Source organism: Nilaparvata lugens, chromosome 5 (genome assembly GCF_014356525.2).
Source record: "Nilaparvata lugens isolate BPH chromosome 5, ASM1435652v1, whole genome shotgun sequence".
NCBI classification, from domain to species: Eukaryota; Metazoa; Arthropoda; class Insecta; order Hemiptera; family Delphacidae; genus Nilaparvata; species Nilaparvata lugens.
The window spans coordinates 19,374,150-19,394,760 of record NC_052508.1 but is presented as its reverse complement, the minus strand read 5'-3'; the positions used below and the strand labels follow the sequence as shown (position 1 = coordinate 19,394,760).

The window sequence follows — 20,611 nt, the reverse complement described above, 5'->3', positions numbered from 1 at the left end:
AAGTAACATGAAATTGTTGTTTCTGTTGTTCGATTTTAGTTGCCAATGTTTATTGAAGCTGTTTGTATTTTTCATTTATTTCAAATTGTAGTGTTATTCTATAGTATAAACCTATTAAATCAGGCATGGCAAGATTAATTGAAGTTTTCTTGACTCTAGCCCGTTCACCTGCATGAATTAGGTATAGACTCAGGTATTTTCTAGATGTGTCGGCCTATTTCTAAATTCTAAATTTTATTCAAAATTATCTTCTTTATCACCTTTAAAAAGTCCAGGCACAAGTATCAACACTACAAATCAAGAAGCGAATATCAATTGCTTTTACTTCATAAAGGAATACTCTATTTATTTTCCTCTCACTCAAATTTGATAGAAGTACCATTACTTTGTAGGCATCTGACACAACATTTTGGATCAATTCGCCAAGAAAGTAGGAACGAATAGAGTTATACATTGGACAGCGTACTAAGAAATGTTCTATATCTTCTCTCTCACGAATATTACAAATAGGACAATTCGGCATACAGTTCAATTTTGTACCTCTATTATTAACATACAAGTATATAGATACATTAGTGCCATTCGCAATTGAGTGATACAACGGACTTTGACAATGGGCATTTGGAATCCAAGCTGCTTACCCATCTTGAAATTGGGGTTTAATTCTCTATAGTGAGGGCAATTCATAGAGCTGAATGCTGCTCCTACATCTTCCGCATACAAACTATCTGCGTGATTTCTGAACAAGATTCCCTGTACAGCTTTCAACCTGTGAAAGAGGTCAGCTCTATCTCCCCATGCAATTACGATACCCTGATCACCGCACTTCTTCTGAAGAAGAGACAACCATCTCGAGGCTCCATGTATATTGTTCTGCTTCAGTGCACAGTTCAACAACACCGAGAAACAGAGTTTAGGGTTTCTACACTCAGACATCTGTAGGACCCTTAAAAGAAAACCAAAAGTTCTCTTCAATACAATTGACTGTGCCTTAATCTGCCCAATTCCAAACGTACCGCCCAACTCGGTGATGTGACATTCAACAGAAGAACACGTTTCAGAAAAATACAACTGTGCTCTTTCCAAAACGTCAACACAACCAAGACCCCAAACTTCAGAGCCATACAGAATCGAAGGCAGCACTACAGCATCATAGAGTTTCATCTTAGCATCCCATGTGTCAGACTTGGCTCTTCGAAGAACCTGGACGACTGACTCCCCAGTAATTCTCGCCTTCCTAATTAAGCCTTCACAGAATTTCCGGAAGCAACCCGACGCATGAAAGTCTACTCCAAGGTACCTATATCTGCTAACTATCTCTACTTCCTCACCTCGATAGTGAAAAGATAAAACTTTTTTGCGGCCCCTAGCATGGAAAGGTACAATGTTTGTTTTTTTCAATATTGACAGTCAGCTTCAGGGATTCACAGTAGTCGGAAAGACAATTTAGCTTGTTACATAGGTCCACCTCACTATCTGCAAAGATGACAATATCATCAGCAAACAGTAACATCAATATGTCAGTTTGGTTTTTCAATGGAATGCCATGGAAGCCTCTTCCCCTGAAAAAGGACTCAATATTTCTCGAATAGCCGGAGAACAAAAATGGACTAAGTGAATACCCCTGCAACACTCCTTTTGTAACTTCAATGGGGTCTGAAGTCTCAATTCTCACAACCAATGAAGCCCTGTCATAAAGTCCATTCAACAGCCTTATCATTTACTGCTGACTCCACACAACCTAAGCTCGTCCCATAGAAGCCCATGAGGAACAGAGTCGAATGCAGATTGGAAATCAACAAATAAAGCAAAAAGTTTGCAGCGTCTAACCTTTATCTGGTGGAAAACAACTGTATGCAAAACAAATATATTGTCCAGACATCCACGCCCTCTCCTAAATCCACTTTGACACTCAGGCAGTATGTGACATTGATCAGCCCACTCTGACAGCCTTATCTCTAATGCATGTGTGAAAAGTTTTGTGATATTATTGAGCATTGCCAATCCTCTATAGTTATTAGGGTTGTCCTTATCTCCCTTCTTATACAGAAAAAAACATGACAATCTTAGACCATTCCCGGGGTACCTCCTTCATATGTACTATTTTATTGAATGAATTTAGCAAATAATCTCTCGAATGCATTGGTAGAGCCTTGAAAAATTCATAATGTATTCCGTCGACACCAGTTGTTCTTTTGTTCTTTGATTTAGATATTACCTGATCTAACTCTCACAAAGTGAATTCTCTATCCAGAAAGGGGTGTCTAGCATCACTTAACACAAACAATTGTTCCCTCTCACCCGCATATTTACTGCCAAGAAAGCGTGACCAAGATTCCAAAGAAACACCGTTAACATGCTTTTTTCCACCCTTGAAATATTTAACTGCTGTCCAAAACTCATAGGGATTTTTAACGTTTCTTATGTTGTCTTTAACTTTATTTAAATATAAATCTTTTTTAATTTTAGTTGTATCCCTGTAATTCTTCTTCAAATCAATAAATGCTTTTACAGCTGTATCCTCATATATCCTGGACCTAGCAAACTTGAATGCCCTGTGTACACCTCTTTTTAAAGCATTGCACTCAAGGTCGGACCAAGGTTCATTTTTAAAGCCACCAGTAAATTGTTTCCTATACATGCCAGATAAGTCAGCTGCCTCCCAGGTAGATTTTGTAAAATTCTCAAAAATTAAATCAATTGAATTATTCGTATCATTGAGTTGAAAATTCAATCTAGGAGATAGCAACAACGCCTCTCTAAATGATTCGGCGCAGCGGTCCGCCCAAACCAGCCTGTAAGAAATAGTTTTATTGCTCTCAGGTTCTAAGATTGAAGTTTCTAAATCATCAACCAAGTCAATATCCATCTCAATCGGCAGGTGATCAGACGATAGAGAAATATCTGAAGCTGTAAACTCACGTACAGTATTAAGGTGTGCCAAATCAATAAAAGCATAATCGATAACGCTTTTGCCGTTTTCATTGATAAAAGTATAGTTTCCTGGCTCATCTCCAAAACTTCTACCGTTTAGAACGACAAACAATCCATTCTCCATTAGATTCACTAGTTTCCTACCCTTGCTATCAATTTTCCTATCTAGCAAGGACCTTTCGCTATACAAACAATTAGTAGTGTTGGATGAAAATTCATCTTCAAAAGAATTTAAGTCACCTATTCTACAATTGAAATCTCCGCCCACTACAATTGGCAGTTTCTCCCCACGAAATGAAATAATATTCTCATCGAATAATCACTCTAGGCTATGAATACCCTCTTGCACGAAACCTGATCGAAAATACGTGAGACCAACAATAAAACCATTTCCGTTTTTTTCCGCCTTCAGAAACAATAAGCAGCTACTATCAATAACAATGTCAAAACTGATATTATCTTTGATAAGAATCAGCAAGCCTCCTACAGCTCGGCCATGCCTGTTATCTCTAATAGCCACTCTTTCCACTATTTTAAAACTATCAAATATAACTAAATCATTTATCTTATTATAAGCCCATGTTTCTGATATGGCAACTATAACAAATGAATTGATTCTTTGGCGCTGCCGGCCATCAATTGAAAGCAAATTACTCAATCCGTGACAGTTCCAAAACATTATTTTCAGTCGAGAATTAGACTTAATTGAGGGGTTAAAATTATGAGCCTCTTTAAAGGGTAAATGACTACGTCTACTGACATTTAGCGACTCCAGATTAACAAGTCTCTCACACTCAATGACTGGACTCACCCCCTCCGTCTCCTATGGTGGACCAGCGCTGCCGGGAAGCACACTAGGACTAGCACCAAGTGAGTGTCGAGCCCGTTCCTAGTTTGTCGACCACTACACACGTTGACTGCCCCCGGCCCCCGTCATCAGCCAGCCAAGCAGGCTGTTGGCAGGGCGCGGTGGCCGACTCACACTGTCGCCGTCCCTCGCCACCTCCAGTTTAAAAAGACACCCTGAAGAAAATCGGATTGTACAATTTGCATACCACATGGAAGGCGTTCCTAGGACTTGGGGCATCCACGAAATCAAAGAAACCATGGAGCATTTCGAAGTGTTGAGTTTAACAGCAACAGGCGATAATGTGATTGATAAGGATATCACCTCAGAAGAAATGTTGAAAAGATTACTGGAAAAAATAAACTGTTGTACCGAGTGGGATTCAGATACAAAAAACAACATAGCAAAAGTCTTCATTGAAAATAGAGACGTCTTCTCAGAGCAGCCCGGTCTGGCCTAATACTTTGAATGCTGGCTCAACGTCAAGCCTCATGAAGCATATTACCGAAAATCCTATCCCATCCCATTCACGTACCGTCCGGCAGCTATAGCAGAGATAAATAGAATGCAAGAGTTTATTGCATTACAGGATTATTGAACCATCAAGCTCCCAGTACAGCCTACCAATTGTATGTGTTGCTAAAAAAGATGGCACTGTGAGATTGTGTCTAGATGCCTGAGCGCTTAACAGCATTTTGGAGGACGATCGCGAGGGTCCTGATCAAATAGAACAGGTGCTTCAAACCTTTAGTGGAAAAAATGTATACTCTACAATTGATCTAAGCGCAGGTTATTGGCAAATCCAGATAGCACCAGAATCGAGAGATTATTTATCATTCCTATTTAATGGAAGAAATTACCGCTTCACCCGCCTAGCCTTTGGACTGAGGAATGCCATGGCCATATTATTATTTGTTACCTTTACCAAGCTGTAGGAGAGGATGTTGCGGACTTCTGCACGCTTTACGTGGATGATGGACTTATTTCTTCAGCGAATATTCAGGACCACTGTCAACATCTGAAAACAGTATTCTACTGTCTCATCAATTGTGGATTCAAATTGAAATTATCAAAATGTGAGTTTTTTTGCATGACAAGTCAAGTATTTAGGACACATCATTACCCCGAATGGCATCTCCCAAGATAGCAGTAAATTGGAAGCCATCAGAAAATTTCCTTCATTCACTAACTGCAAACAGCTACAAAAATTCATTGGATTTCTTCAATTCTACAGATGTTTCAACAGTTGCATGTCACACTATAAGGCCCAATTAGGTCATGTACTATCAGCAAACAAAGCATGGAAATGGACAGAGGTGGAAGAGAAAGTATTTTGAGAGTTAAAAGAAGCTTTCCTCAAAACAATTGTCTTGAGTCATCCTGATAAGAGCCAACCATTTTATATAAATGTAGATGGCTCAGATTACGCCATAGGAGCGGAAATATTTCAGAAAAATGTAGAAGGAGACAAAGGAGTATTAATTTTTTTTAGTAAAACCCTAAATCTGGCACAGAGACGTTATCCAATTACAGAGAAAGAATTATTAAGTATAGTAGAAGTTTGTAAAAAATACCACACACTGTTGCTGGGAAACAAAGTCTTTATCAACAGTTACCACAAAGCTCTTACATTTTTTAAAACAGCTAAATTAAACCATGATAGATTGTCAAGATGGTTTCTCGCTCTACAGGAGTTTGACCTCGATCTCACACATCTACCAGGAAAGCAAAACCAAACAGCTGATTTTCTGTCACAAGAACTCGACGCTGCCTACTGTAATGACACAAATCTGAAATGCTATGCGATGGAAATGGATGAAAGTGTGCCATACCCCGAGAATATTCAGCCTAGAGTTTACAAGAATACCCTGACACCCAGAAGAATTCAGAACGCACAAAAAGAAGACTCCAAACTATCCCAAATCTTAGAATTATTAGAAAATCGATCATTTGAACCATTGGATTACCTATGACAGTATACACAATACCAGGGATTTCTATTTTACCGTACCACACCACAAAATTACAACTGGCAAATATTATCATATCAATAAAGATAGCTGAGGAAGTGATTAAAGAAACCCATGGAAGAATTGGTCATTTTGGAGTGAGAAAAATGATATGAGCACTGAAAGAAGCATGTTATTTCAAAGGCATGCACAAAAAGGTAGCCAAAGTATCAAGAGCCTGCAACCCATGTCAAAAAACAAAACATCTAAAATATCAAGTCAGGGGAGAAATGATACCAATATTGCCAACTGCCCCATTAGAATTAGTGTCAGCAGACATTTATGGTCCTCTACCTATGGCACAATATGGAAAAATATATATATTCATGTTAACATGCCTATTCTCAAAATACACCATGCTCTTTCCCATTGGCAAACTAACAGGGGAAGTCCTGGCAAATTGTGTAGTGAATAAATTGACCCCACAAGTAGGAAAGCCTAAACGCATTCTGTCAGATAATGCTTCATACTTCTGTAGCAAACAATGGAAAAGAATACTTGAACTGGCTGACATCAAATCATCTCGAACTTCCACATATTCTCCCAGCTCGAACCCCATAGAGCGCCGTCAGAAATCTCGCGATTTATGAGGGCGTACTGCTCTGAAAAACATCAAAGTTGGGTTAGATATTCGCCGTTCCTTGAAGAGTGTTTCAACAACTGTATAAACGAAAACACAGGATATACACTGGTAGAAGTTATTTTTGGAGAAAGAAACAAAATATTTATTGAGAAATTAATAGACTTCCCACCATCTAACACTGCAAATTATCCTAACTCAGATATCTGTCACATAGTACAACAGAGATTAGAAAGGTCAGCGACCCCACGAAAACGCTATCATGATAGCAAATCCAAACAATTTAAATACAGTGTTGGAGATGAAGTACTCTTGAAAAGTTATAGACTCTCGAATGCTTTAGAAAAAACTACAAAAAAGTTCTTTAATATTTATACTGGACCATATAAAATTGCAGCCATAACTAAACATAACACAATCCAGGTGTATGGATTGAATGCAAGCCAAATTTAACTTGGTGGGAAAATATCTCTAACCTCAAGCCGTATTATCGGGCCACTTAAAGATGAGTGTAAAATCTGACAAAGCATCTATTGGAACGGTTTCACTTGTTATTCGTTCCGCTACTACGTAGACATCATGTCGTCATCATGTCTGTCTGTCTGCACGCTGTGTCTTTCGTGTGTCTGCGCTGACCAGTGACGTCTCAGTCGCGGTTTTTTGCCACTGCTCTATCAGCTGGTTTTCTATACTTCTATTCGTACCTTTTTCGTTGGATTTTTTGCCGTTGCAATTTTAATATTTGTGCTATTCTATTTTTTAGAATTTAATCTTGTCTTTAGGCATCTTACCTTTTAGATATTTGTTACTTTTTCACCATTCGTTTGCGAGCGCTTTGCCTACGTTTCTAACACATCCGGCAGCTTGCCTTTTTCATTGTAGCTTGCAGGCTTGCAGCGTCTCCGTGTCTTCTTCAATGGTGGATAGTCGATGGTGCATTTACGCCTTCGGTCTAAACCTTTCATCTGAATTCATCGGACTCACAAAACCTTTTTAAAGTGTGAATTATTCTTCAAATTAATTTGTTTGTTCTATTCTTCAGTGTGATTCAATTATTCATCGAGTTCTTCACTCAGTTACTCTGTTAAAATTGGATAAACTTTGTCTAAATTTACAACCTCGTGTAAGCTTCAGTTGCCATTTTTCTACAATTGGCTTCACCTCGTGAACCTCAACTTTCAAGTGCATCATCTCTACTGTTTGGAAATCAATCCAAAAATTCCACAATTTGAAGATCGGATTATTCGTTTGGAATTCTACTCGCTCCAGCCTACTTTTCCATTGGGGGATTCGCCTGCTGTAGTGGACGTTTCCATGCTTGTCATAGCATGGCCAGATCACTTCATCGCTTGCTGATGTCCTGTTCCTGTTGGTATTGCGGAGTCATTGCCTGTCTGCCTGGCCGCATCTCCTCTTCAAAATTTTATTCAGGTTATGTAAATCGTTCCTTTCAATTTTCATTTACGTATGCATCATTATTGTTTTATTAATGTCTATCTTGACATTCAATTCACTAAGGCCACCGACGCCTATTAATTCATTGGATTTGACAGCTACCCTTGGCTTTACAAGTGACTCATTGAGGCCACTGACGCCTACTTATTATTTTATTAATGTCTATCTTGACATTCAACTCATTGAGGCCACTGACGCCTACTTATTATTTTATTAATGTCTATCTTGACATTCAACTCATTGAGGCCACTGACGCCTACTTATTATTTTATTAATGTCTATCTTGACATTCAACTCATTGAGGCCACTGACGCCTACTTACTATTTGATTAATGTCTATCTTGACATGCAATTCACTAAGGCCACCGACGCCTATTAATTCATTGTATTTAACAGCTACCCTTGGCTTCACAAGTGATTTTCTGAGGCCACTGACGCCTATATAATTGTATTCAATTGTAGCAATTATTCTTTGGATTTGACAGCTACCCTTGGCTTCACAAGTGATTTTCTGAGGCCACTGACGCCTATATAATTGTATTCAATTGTAGCAATTATTCTTTGTATTTAACAGCTACCCTTGGCTTCACAAGTGATTTTCTGAGGCCACTGACGCCTATATAATTGTATTCAATAGTAGCAACTATTAATTCTCTGGATTTGACAGCTACCCTTGGCTTTACAAGTGATTCATTGAAGGCCACTGTCGCCTATTACTCGTTCTAATTGATGTCTGTCTTGACATTCAATTCATTGAAGGCCCATGTCGCCTATATTCAACCCGGACTGTCCTCATTGTATTTATTAGCTACCCTTAGCTTTTAAGTGTTATTCTAAGGCCAATAACGCCTATTAATTGTTAGGTCGAAGTCTATTTTGACATTCAAATCACTGAAGGCCTATGCCACATATATTTTTTATGTATGTTATTTGCTGAGCATTTTTTACAGCTTATTGTCATTTTTTAATCATTATTATTGTACCTTAGTAATAACTTTCATTATTGCCCTCAAATTATATTCATTTCAGGTATCACTATTAATACCTTTGCATTTATTGCAATATCATTAATACCAATATCATTAATAATTTAATATCATTAATACCTTTGCAGTTATTGTCAGACCTCAATGGTCATTAATGTCATTGACCTAATTTCTTTTAAATGTTGTAGTTCTCTACATTATTTCACATGTTGTAATTTTCCCAAGATTTGACTCAATTGCCTTTGTATGTGGCCATCTGCCTATTATTATTTAAAGATTCAAAGACTTAACCTACTTACAATTGTTTTTGTATGTGGCCATCTGCCTATTATTATTTTGTTGATCTTAAGATATTTGATTCAATGTTTGTATGTGGCCACCTGCCTATCATTATTTTATTGATCCCAGGATACTTGACACAATTGTTTTTGTATGTGGCCATCTGCCTACTATTATCATCTTATTATTATTAAATCTTATATTGTTGATTCATTTAGTCTTTTATTGGCGTACTTACCACACTTCAAGCTATCAGTATTTTTATGTACAGAATTCAAAGATTTATTTGTAGGTATTTATACCAACTATCATCCACAGTCCACTGCCCTGCCCTTGGATTCTGTCATAAAAATTGGTCCTCCGGGCCGGATCTTTGACCCAGTTTGCCTAGGATAATTGTTAATTTTTATTACCCATTTCTTGGTCCATTGAACATTGGGGTTTCAGTGACCGTGTACCTAATAGTCTAGCTTGACGCCAATGATTAGGTCCCACTCTAGTGTATATTTTATTTCATTGTACCTTTGTATGTTTATATTGTTTAATATTAAGCATTCACACACTTGTTTCAAATTTTCAGTACTGGCTGCAACTCAAAGCACGCTGCGACGTGTATGCACCAGCTATCAACTATCTTGTACCCTGAGAGACTGAACCGCACTGAACTGGTCACAGACGGCTATTGCGCATTGAGAAAACAACACACGGCATACCACACTGCCTTGCAAGCTCGCTACTTGACTCGCCGCACAGCAAGCTTGATACAACTTGCCTCAAACCCACAGGCGTGCCTCTCTGCGTACTGGACCAGCGCCCAAGGTTGCTTATTGGCGCAGCAATCGCATTGCTACAGTGCACTATTGTGTCATTCACTCAGGTTTTTCTGTTAATTTTTAAGCATGTCTGATCATGAGGAAGATTCACTTCCTGAGCCTTCTGCTCTTTTCAATACAAGAGACAATTTGCACCAGGAAATAGATTGGTTCATAACCAGCTATAACGATTATGTTGTGGACACTGAAGCCACTTATTATCAACTATTGACTGTAAAAACGAACTAGGTTCACTTAGAATTAAGTATGATAAGATACATCAACAATTATCGAATTCAGAGTTGCAAGCACAGGACACTTCAACTCATTTTGAGATACTCAATAAGTTTATCTCCATTACCTCTAAGGCAAACGCTGCATTAACTGCCTTTGAAAGCAGACAACGCAACAATGAGGCCACTGCTGGTGCTTCCCAGCGGCCAACATCTCAAAACGCACCTTTGGCAAATTTTCAGTTGCCTCAGATACCGCTTCCACGCTTCAATGGGGAGCTTTCAAAATGGCAAGCATTCTCAAGTGCTTTTACTAATATTATTGGTAATCAAGATAACATTAATGATTCATTGAAATTTTTCTATCTTCGTCAATCACTCAGTGGTGAAGCTCTTGCTAGAGTGGAACACATTGAAGCTGACGAAAATGGTTTTCAGCTTGCATGGAACCTCTTAAGGGAGAGGTATGACAACAAGAGATTAATTGCTGCCAGGCACGTCACGGCAATTGAATCTCCGCCTACCATAAAGCGTAACTGTCCGCAATCATTACGGGCATTCATTGACTTTTGCAAGTCCCACATTACCGCGCTCGAAGCGCTTCAACTTGGAGTCCAAATCAAGGACTTGTTGTATATGCACAAAATGTTGTTGCAGTTGGATACTGCTACTGTTCGAGAATGGGAAAAGAGTGTTGGTATACACGACATTCCACCATTGATAAATTCTGGAATTTTTTGGAATCACAATGCAAAATCATGGAAGCTGTTGCTTCAAGCTCAGCTAACCATCATCAAGGAAATGTACAGCAAGTACATCCAACTCGGTTGGTGCTCATAGCAAGCCGAAGTTCAATCAAAGTCAATCAAATGTTCAAGCTAGGATGCAGGTTACTACCTCTTCTATGTCACCTTGTAGTTTTTGTAATTCTGTTGGTCATTTTCCAAATCGTTGTAATGAATTATTGAAGTTACAGGTTACTGATCGTTGGAATGCTGTCCGTGACAAAAGGTTATGTTATAATTGCCTCAAGCCTTTCGCACCCAATCATGTTTGTTCGGACAAATCGTGTACACTTTGTGGCAAGAGTCACCACACTGTTCTTCATAGGTCGTATCCTCAATCACGGGACACTCAGCCTACTTCTAAGGATAAGGTAACTTCAAATCTTATTCATTCTCAATCTTTTGCTCCCTCCAATGGTAAGAATGCTGTTTTGAATTCCGTCATGGTTCAGAATGCGGAAACAACTAAGCAAGCTGTTTCTCATGCAGAACAGCCTCAGAAGAACTCTCATGTCACAATGAGCTCCACTTCGTCTCTGTGTTTGCAACAGCAATCAACTGTCGCTTTGTTACCTACTGCCGAGGTTTTGGTTCAAACTTCTAGTGGGGAATTTATTAAAGCAACCGCGCTTTTAGACTCTTGCTCTGATTGTAATTTGATGTCAACTAGGTTGGCTGAAAAATTGTCACTTGTTACCTTGTATTCTGACACTTTGATTCATAGTGTAGGTGAGAATAAGACCAAATCATCTGTTTCTCATTCAGTTTGCTTGTCTTCATCTGATCGTTCGTGGTCGGTTGAAGAAAATTGTATTGTAGTTGATAGCATATCAGCTAATGTTCCTAGTGTGAACATCGATCTTTCTAAAATTTCAATTCCTGTTGAACTTAAATTAGCGGATCCATTGTTTGATCAGCCTAAGCCTGTAGATTTGTTACTTGGTGCTGGCATATTTGCATCTGTTCTTCAGCCTGGTAAATTATATCTAGCTCAAAATGCTCCCATTCTTCAGAAAACCAGTCTAGGTTGGGTCATATTTGGTCCTTGTAAAGCTATTCGTCCTATTGCAGCACCTCGTTTGTGCCTCCCCGCTTCACTTGTGGCCGCTCCCCGTAGGGTCACGTCAAATTTTCTAACTTCAAATGATGTCTCTCATCAATTTCAGAAATCAGTTCAGGAAAACAGTTCTCAATCAGTTCAGGTATTAACTACTACTTCTTCTCATAGTGATGTTATCTCAGGCATAATCAATAGTTGCTCCACCTATCACAAAATCGTTCGTACAACAGCATATGTTCTACGGTTCATTCATAATTGTAAAAAACAAAATTCAGTCACTCCGCGTTTTGGTCAATTAACTATCTCTGAAATTTCAGAAGCTGAAAATTGTATCTTCAAATCTATTCAAGAAGAAGCTTTCTCTGCCGAACTTAAGGCATTGCGTCAAAATCAGGAGCTATTGCCTAATAGTTCTATTAAAGCCTTGTCACCATTTGTTCATTCAGATTCTCTGCTCAGAGTTGGTGGACGTTTGCAAAATGCAAATGCTTCCTTTGATTACAAACATCAAATTTTGTTGCCTAGCAATCATAAATTCACTCGTGCATTGATTGTTGCTCACCATCGTCGTATAAGTCATGCTGGGGTGCAGGCCACCATGGCCAGTGTAAGACAACGATTTTGGTTTCCCTCCACCCGTCGCACCATCAAAAGTGTATTGCGGCATTGCATATTGTGTTTTCGCTTTTCAGCTCTTCGCTCTGAGCAAATCATGGGTAGTTTACCTGCGGCCCGCGTTCAGGCTAATGTTCACTTTCATAATTGTGGTTTGGATTACGCCGGTCCTATTTCCATCCGTGTAGGCGGCCCCAAATCTCGTACTTTTTCTCCACCACTCTTCAGAAAAAAGACCCATTCCTCAACCACTCTTCAGAAAAAAGGCAAATGGTTAAGCAATTATGAAAATTTGAAGGTCGGTACGGTTGTCATCTTGAAGGATCCTGGTTCCGCGCAGTCCACTTGGAAGCTGGCGCACATTACTGAAGTTCATCCCGGTAAGGACGACAAGGTTCGAGTTGTCACTGTTCTCACTCCCTCCGGCACTTTTAAGAGGGCTATTTCGAGTTTAGCACCTCTTCCCATTGATGAGGATTCTAGTTAATCCCCTTGCCCTTATGGTTCATGTTGTATTTTTAGGTTTCATTGTTCTTTTCCCCTGGTTCTCACATGGGGCCCAGTTTTCAATTTCCAATTGCCTTGCCAGATTTTACATATTTCTTACTTTTTCTTATTGTGCCATACCCCCGTATGACACAAGGGGCCCAGTTTATGTAAAATCTGACAAAGCATCTATTGGAACGGTTTCACTTGTTATTCGTTCCGCTACTACGTAGACATCATGTCGTCATCATGTCTGTCTGTCTGCGCGCTGTGTCTTTCGTGCGTCTGCGCTGACCAGTGACGTCTCAGTCGCGGTTTTTTGCCACTGCTCTATCAGCTGGTTTTCTATACTTCTATTCGTACCTTTTTCGTCGGATTTTTTGCCGTTGCAATTTTAATATTTGTGCTATTCTATTTTTTAGAATTTAATCTTGTCTTTAGGCATCTTACCTTTTAGATATTTGTTACTTTTTCACCATTCGTTTGCGAGCGCTTTGCCTACGTTTCTAACACATCCGGCAGCTTGCCTTTTTCATTGTAGCTTGCAGGCTTGCAGCGTCTCCGTGTCTTCTTCAATGGTGGATAGTCGATGGTGCATTTACGCCTTCGGTCTAAACCTTTCATCTGAATTCATCGGACTCACAAAACCTTTTTAAAGTGTGAATTATTCTTCAAATTAATTCGTTTGTTCTATTCTTCAGTGTGATTCAATTATTCATCGAGTTCTTCACTCAGTTACTCTGTTAAAATTGGATAAACTTTGTCTAAATTTACAACCTCGTGTAAGCTTCAGTTGCCATTTTTCTACAATTGGCTTCACCTCGTGAACCTCAACTTTCAAGTGCATCATCTCTACTGTTTGGAAATCAATCCAAAAATTCCACAATTTGAAGATCGGATTATTCGTTTGAAATTCTACTCGCTCCAGCCTACTTTTCCATTGGGGGATTCGCCTGCTGTAGTGGACGTTTCCATGCTTGTCATAGCATGGCCAGATCACTTCATCGCTTGCTGATGTCCTGTTCCTGTTGGTACTGCGGAGTCATTGCCTGTCTGCCTGGCCGCATCTCCTCTTCAAAATTTTATTCAGGTTATGTAAATCGTTCCTTTCAATTTTCATTTACGTATGCATCATTATTGTTTTATTAATGTCTATCTTGACATTCAATTCACTAAGGCCACCGACGCCTATTAATTCATTGGATTTGACAGCTACCCTTGGCTTCACAAGTGATTTTCTGAGGCCACTGACGCCTATATAATTGTATTCAATTGTAGCAATTATTCTTTGTATTTAACAGCTACCCTTGGCTTCACAAGTGATTTTCTGAGGCCACTGACGCCTATATAATTGTATTCAATAGTAGCAACTATTAATTCTCTGGATTTGACAGCTACCCTTGGCTTTACAAGTGATTCATTGAAGGCCACTGTCGCCTATTACTCGTTCTAATTGATGTCTGTCTTGACATTCAATTCATTGAAGGCCCATGTCGCCTATATTCAACCCGGACTGTCCTCATTGTATTTATTAGCTACCCTTAGCTTTTAAGTGTTATTCTAAGGCCAATAACGCCTATTAATTGTTAGGTCGAAGTCTATTTTGACATTCAAATCACTGAAGGCCTATGCCACATATATTTTTTATGTATGTTATTTGCTGAGCATTTTTTACAGCTTATTGTCATTTTTTAATCATTATTATTGTACCTTAGTAATAACTTTCATTATTGCCCTCAAATTATATTCATTTCAGGTATCACTATTAATACCTTTGCATTTATTGCAATATCATTAATACCAATATCATTAATAATTTAATATCATTAATACCTTTGCAGTTATTGTCAGACCTCAATGGTCATTAATGTCATTGACCTAATTTCTTTTAAATGTTGTAGTTCTCTACATTATTTCACATGTTGTAATTTTCCCAAGATTTGACTCAATTGCCTTTGTATGTGGCCATCTGCCTATTATTATTTAAAGATTCAAAGACTTAACCTACTTACAATTGTTTTTGTATGTGGCCATCTGCCTATTATTATTTTATTGATCTCAAGATATTTGATTCAATGTTTGTATGTGGCCACCTGCCTATCATTATTTTATTGATCCCTGGATACTTGACACAATTGTTTTTGTATGTGGCCATCTGCCTACTATTATCATCTTATTATTATTAAATCTTATATTGTTGATTCATTTAGTCTTTTATTGGCGTACTTACCACACTTCAAGCTATCAGTATTTTTATGTACAGAATTCAAAGATTTATTTGTAGGTATTTATACCAACTATCATCCACAGTCCACTGCCCTGCCCTTGGATTCTGTCAATGAGAAAGGTAAACAAAAATATTATTATGATGGAATTGTCACTCACATTGTCAGTTGCCAGAATACGTACCTATCCAAATCACAGTACAACATAGTTGTCCAGTCTATGATGTATCCACTTCGATCATCTAAACCAGTACCTGAAATAAAGAAATGGAAAATTTAGAAGCCATCTTTACCAACTTTATCACTCCCAAACTAATTAAATAGCTATTATTTAAATTAAAAGCCAACTTACCAAGCAATCCAAAGATCACAAGATGGCGACAGATGATTCAACAGAAATCTATTAAAATCGATCGTTCACTGTTCTGAACATCAATAACCAGTGCCTGATGTATCATAACCTACAAAACTGTCATTTTTCGAAATATTCAAGTGTCATAAAAATGTAAATTATGTGTGGGATATTATAAAAAGTACCTTATTATTATTAATGTGTTATCCAAAGAGAGAAAATAAGTAAAATTATCTGCCAAATGATAAAACCGCATTGTTCAATCAAATTATATTAAGCCAAACTTTCATGTGTTTTAATGACTAAGAATCTCTTGTTGATAAATGACCAAAGACTAGCTATTAAGATTATTTATTGTATGAATATAAAGCCCAGAATTTATTAAGAGGGAAAAATTGAATATACGAATCATGATGTGATAAGCAGCAAAGAGGAACTGTTAGATTTTTACAAGCCTGAGAATTATAGTGTCAGTTGGCAATGGTTTTGCACCAATGTTTGAAATATTTTAGCGGCATAGTACCACAAAGAACCGCTCCTAGCTGAGGGCGGAGGGATTGTTCAAAAAGATGTTTTATGTTTATTTGTTGAGGAGGAGATTATTTATATTTGTGTATTGTATGTAGTAGGAGATTAGATGTAGGGCACATATATTTCAATTGAATTTATTTGTTATTATGCATATTGTTGAATTTTTTAGAAGACACGTTTCTCAGTAATTTTTATTAACAGGCTTTGTAACTTGTATGATTCCTGATCCAAAACCACTGGGATCTACATTGTATTCCCAAATTATTGTTCTGTATCAGAAATCAGAGGACGAATTATATGACGATGTGATGTGACCCCATAAAATAATTTTGAAGAAACCAACTAATCTTTAATAGAAATGTGAAATTGAAGGAACAGATAGCCTAGTCAAGGTATCACTCTAATGAAATCGAATCTCATTCATGATAAGGAGTAGTCATATTATCTATAAAGCGATAAGAGAACCATGCAAAATTGTAATTATGCAGTAATGAGAATTCTTTGGCAAAAATAAAATAATGAAGCGGCTTGTTTATTAATGGCAGATTATAGAAAAAAAAGATTGCTTGTACAATTTGAAGTTAGAATCCTTTGTTTTGATTTAATATATCAATCAATCTTAGATCAGTCAACAATTTATTGAATTAATATCGAATGAATCAGCTGATTGCTCACTCAAATATTATGAATTAAATTATATTTTACTCAGAAAATTGTATATTCTAGATGTTGAAGAAGGTTTATGTAATGAGAAAGCAACGATTATTATGTTACTCGAATATTTATTGAAATCTGAAAAAAGTATGAAAAACCAAGAGTATACAAAGCTCACATAAAAATTAAATGTATACCGCATTGTAGTGTCATATATTGAGATTTATTTATTGGAATGCTCACAGGCTATTATAAAAGTTATTTATGTATAAATTTTTATTTATCTTTGTATAACAAAGTTGGAGAAACCCTGAATCTTAAGTAACCAATCACATCACATTCTACTAAGACTAGAAAGCCAATCAGAGGAAGGCTTACAAATTGTTAGAGGAAGAGATGAGAATTTTCTGAGAACTTCTTCTATCTGGCTTGTGATCTCGACCGATGTGGCAGCACATGAGGATAGGGTTCCTTTCAATTAATTTTTAAAAAATCATCAAGCCAGTCCCTTTTTAAATGTCAAGTTTTGTAATTAATGTTTGATTGTTTATGAACTCAGTGATTGTTAAAGAGTTCTTAATAGTACAATATTCCCATATACATTCAATACTGATAGAAAATTACAAAAAATCTGGACCATACATTAGCCCAGCGGAGTCAAAAGCATTCGACTAATTAATTATTGGAGATAATTAATTATTCTACAAGAACTTCAGCGATCATCGTTTGAGTGAGTGTTAAGTTTAAATGAGCTCATTTAACACTAAGGCCTTTTTAGTGAATTGGGGAATTATTCAAAAGCGCTATATAAATTTGGTTCAAGTTTGAAAATTTTGCAACATGTTGAACATTATAATATATTCACTAAGAACTCTTTTTTATGAATATTTTTGATGGATGTAGGAAGCTTATTTCCATGCATGGCACAAGTCCATACCCTGAGATTTAAATGATTATTCTATTAATTATTAATTATTGTTTGAAATATAATTATATTGAACCCATAGACTGAACAGGTTCCAATTTGTCAAATTCTGAATCAACCTGAAGTTTCACATCATCAGTATCAATAAATGAATAGATATTTTTATGGCTCACAATATTGTGAATGCTAACAACTCCTGTGATAGTTGTTAAAATATTAGAGAATTTATTTATTCAAAGAAAATTATATTTATCAAGAAATATTTTTGTCCATGTTATTTTATAGGGATATATTTTGTGTTTTATGTCAGCATACAAAATTCTAGAAGTTTTTATTATTTTCCTAATTCACCTCGTGATATACAGTTTGAGCTGTCTTGGTACCAAGCATTCTTATTCTGCAGCATATATAATTAGTGGATTAATTAATATTGATCTTATTCAGAGCACTTATTACTTATCATCCTTTGATAATAGTAATACTATTCAGCCAGCAAAATCTTACTGATATTTATATTAATAAGTCTACAATATATCATATAAGGATCCAGAGAACTTTAAGAACTGGCATTGTAAGTCTCAAGGAATTTCGAAAGGATGAATTGGTGCATACCTGTATTCATGAAGAGCGTTTCAAGGATCAACTAGAAAAAACATAGTTGATTTACATTATTCTCGATTGAATATATCGTTACTGATAATCAGTCACTAACTATCTTTTTGACTTCCTTATTGGTAATCTTCAATATCTTCACGAGAGCAGCGGTAAGAATTATTGATCATCAGTTATTGAAACCCATGGTGGTTCATTACATTGAGAGTATTCATGCATCTACTACTGAGCTAGAGCTGTGACCCCAGTATATTTGCGAGCCGGACGGCCTTAACTTTTTGCAAATTTATCTGCAAGCTAGGGATATTAACAGCTACACTAGTATATATCAAATATACTACTTCATGTAAGAATGTCACCCAACATGGATGGCAATATCACTTCACAAACTATAGACCTTATGGAAATACAGCAATAGACCTCACTTCGCACGGTCAATTAGTGTGAATAAATTAATTAATTTTATGTTCATGTCCTTATGGAATATTAACAAAGCGTTAATATTTACAATTTCCCAATCAATGCAAAGGCATTTTTGGATAGATTCCGTAAACAACACATCCATAACTTATTCTAATAAGATAGTCATACCAAACTAAGTTGATTGTCAATAATATAATACAAAATAAACTTACCCGCCAATAATGAATCAACTTCCTCGTTCTCTATAATGGGATATATTTTCAAAAGAATAAAGTACCTTATATTTGCTTTGCTCCTCCATTTTAACTTTTACCTTTCTCATAGGCATCTACTGTTCACTTCATATGACGCTAAAACTTTCGACCAATAGGAGCTCTCCGGTTCCGGTTAGCTTTTTGTGGATCATATGTTTCCGACCGGTTCATGAATTCTGCACCGGTTAGGATAATCAAAGATGGCGACCGGTTTATGAACTGTCAAAAGGTCTCATGGAACGCGGTTAGTCTGCCCCGGTGCACCAGGGGCATTGGATAAGGTCCTCCCAGATCGTACTCATTAACTGAGTGGAATGTTCTGGGCTGGGTGCAGTTTGCGGCGTGCCATTGCTAGCAATGCTTTTACAAAACTTTCCACGGCGTGGAAAGAGTGGCCTGGATCTACTTCGCGGCGGGCCTAAAGGTCTTCTTGAAGATGCCCCCAAACTCCCCGAGGTCAGCCCTCTTAGCATGGATGGATATGTTAGCCACCGACATAATATGAGAATAACTCACTGAGAAAGAATCCATCCTCTTGGATACTCAGTTTCTTTTCAATTTATCGGTTTGAGAAAGCTGAAGATCGACTTACAAAAAGCACGAATTCGCTCATTGTCCAGTAATTTTTCTGGAGGTAATCGGTCCACTTCATCAGCATACTCATCTCAGATTCTGATGATGTGGTCTTTCTCATAATTAAGTAATTAATAAACATAGGGAGAGTTTGTTCCAACTGATCTTTCTCCATTTTGCTATCAAAATTCCTGCAATGATATAATGACTAAGTATTAGAAAGAAAGAATTATCAAGTCATTCTATTTCAATCCTCTATAACAATTCTGAAATTTGTCTTTCAATGACAATCAATGTATTCAGAGTGTCGATCACGGACTATTCAGCAAAGCAAGCTGCAAGCAACCTATGCTTGTTGAGCAATTAAAGTCTGCTAGAAAGTTTTTTTAAATGGTTTATGTGTACTGTTTGTTTTAAAAAATGACTCAAATTAGGTTCTTGATCTCAAAATGAAATAGATTCCTCTAGCATGCTGAGAACTCGAATATATGTCATGAGATAAATAATAAAAATCATGGAGAATTTATTTGCTACAAATTAGAAAATGGGTTTCCCGAGAGTTTTAAACTTTGGACACTCATATCTCAAAAAGTGATTTGTTACATTTAGGAAACGTAATAATTTTCAAATCGAAATTAAGAAGGTCACCAGTTATAATTTTCCAAAAACGAGGTAAGTTACACAACTTTATATTATTGCTCTATCGAATTCATACTCACATTGACTGGAAAAACTGACCGGTGGTAGATTTGAATACTTTGTTATAATTGCAGATTGTAACTACCGGCTGTTCAAGCACAAAACTCGGATAGGATAAAGTGAAAATTGAAGTCGTAACTCTCAGCTTGGAGAATGCCAATTCTAGTCTCGAAGCCAGGCATAGAACACTAATAGCAGCCGCCAAAAGTATTGTGCATTTCCAAAATAATCTGTTGGCAACATTCAACATAGTACAATGACATAGTGCAATGACATATTTTT

At 37.1% G+C, this 20,611-nt stretch overlaps 2 protein-coding genes across 11 annotated transcripts in view; both read right to left on the bottom strand.

Moving 5' to 3' along the window:
- The window catches only part of LOC111049798, a 67,834-nt gene extending 52,137 nt beyond the window's left edge, over window positions 1–15,697 (bottom strand). Inside the window, exons 1-3 of one of the 10 annotated variants that reach the window (XM_039427846.1) lie at window positions 15,659–15,697; window positions 15,491–15,560; window positions 6,261–6,392 (exon numbers count right to left, since the gene is read on the bottom strand). Coding sequence is in view for 3 of the 10 variants with exons in the window: in XM_039427856.1 (XP_039283790.1) it covers window positions 15,491–15,513 (23 nt within the window). In the remaining 7 variants the exon portion in view is untranslated. Of the gene's footprint in view, window positions 1–6,260; window positions 6,393–15,466; window positions 15,615–15,658 lie in introns of those variants that run through there. The other 9 variants (XM_039427851.1, XM_039427847.1, XM_039427853.1 and 6 more) reach the window with 9 other exon arrangements.
- Window positions 15,698–20,453: 4,756 nt separating this feature from the next.
- Window positions 20,454–20,611, bottom strand: part of LOC120351261 (sodium channel protein Nach-like) — a 48,733-nt gene continuing 48,575 nt past the window's right edge. The window contains exon 10 of the mRNA XM_039427836.1: window positions 20,454–20,559. Coding sequence (XP_039283770.1) covers window positions 20,492–20,559 — 68 coding nt within the window. The 3' untranslated portion in view covers window positions 20,454–20,491. The remainder of the gene's footprint in view (window positions 20,560–20,611) is intronic.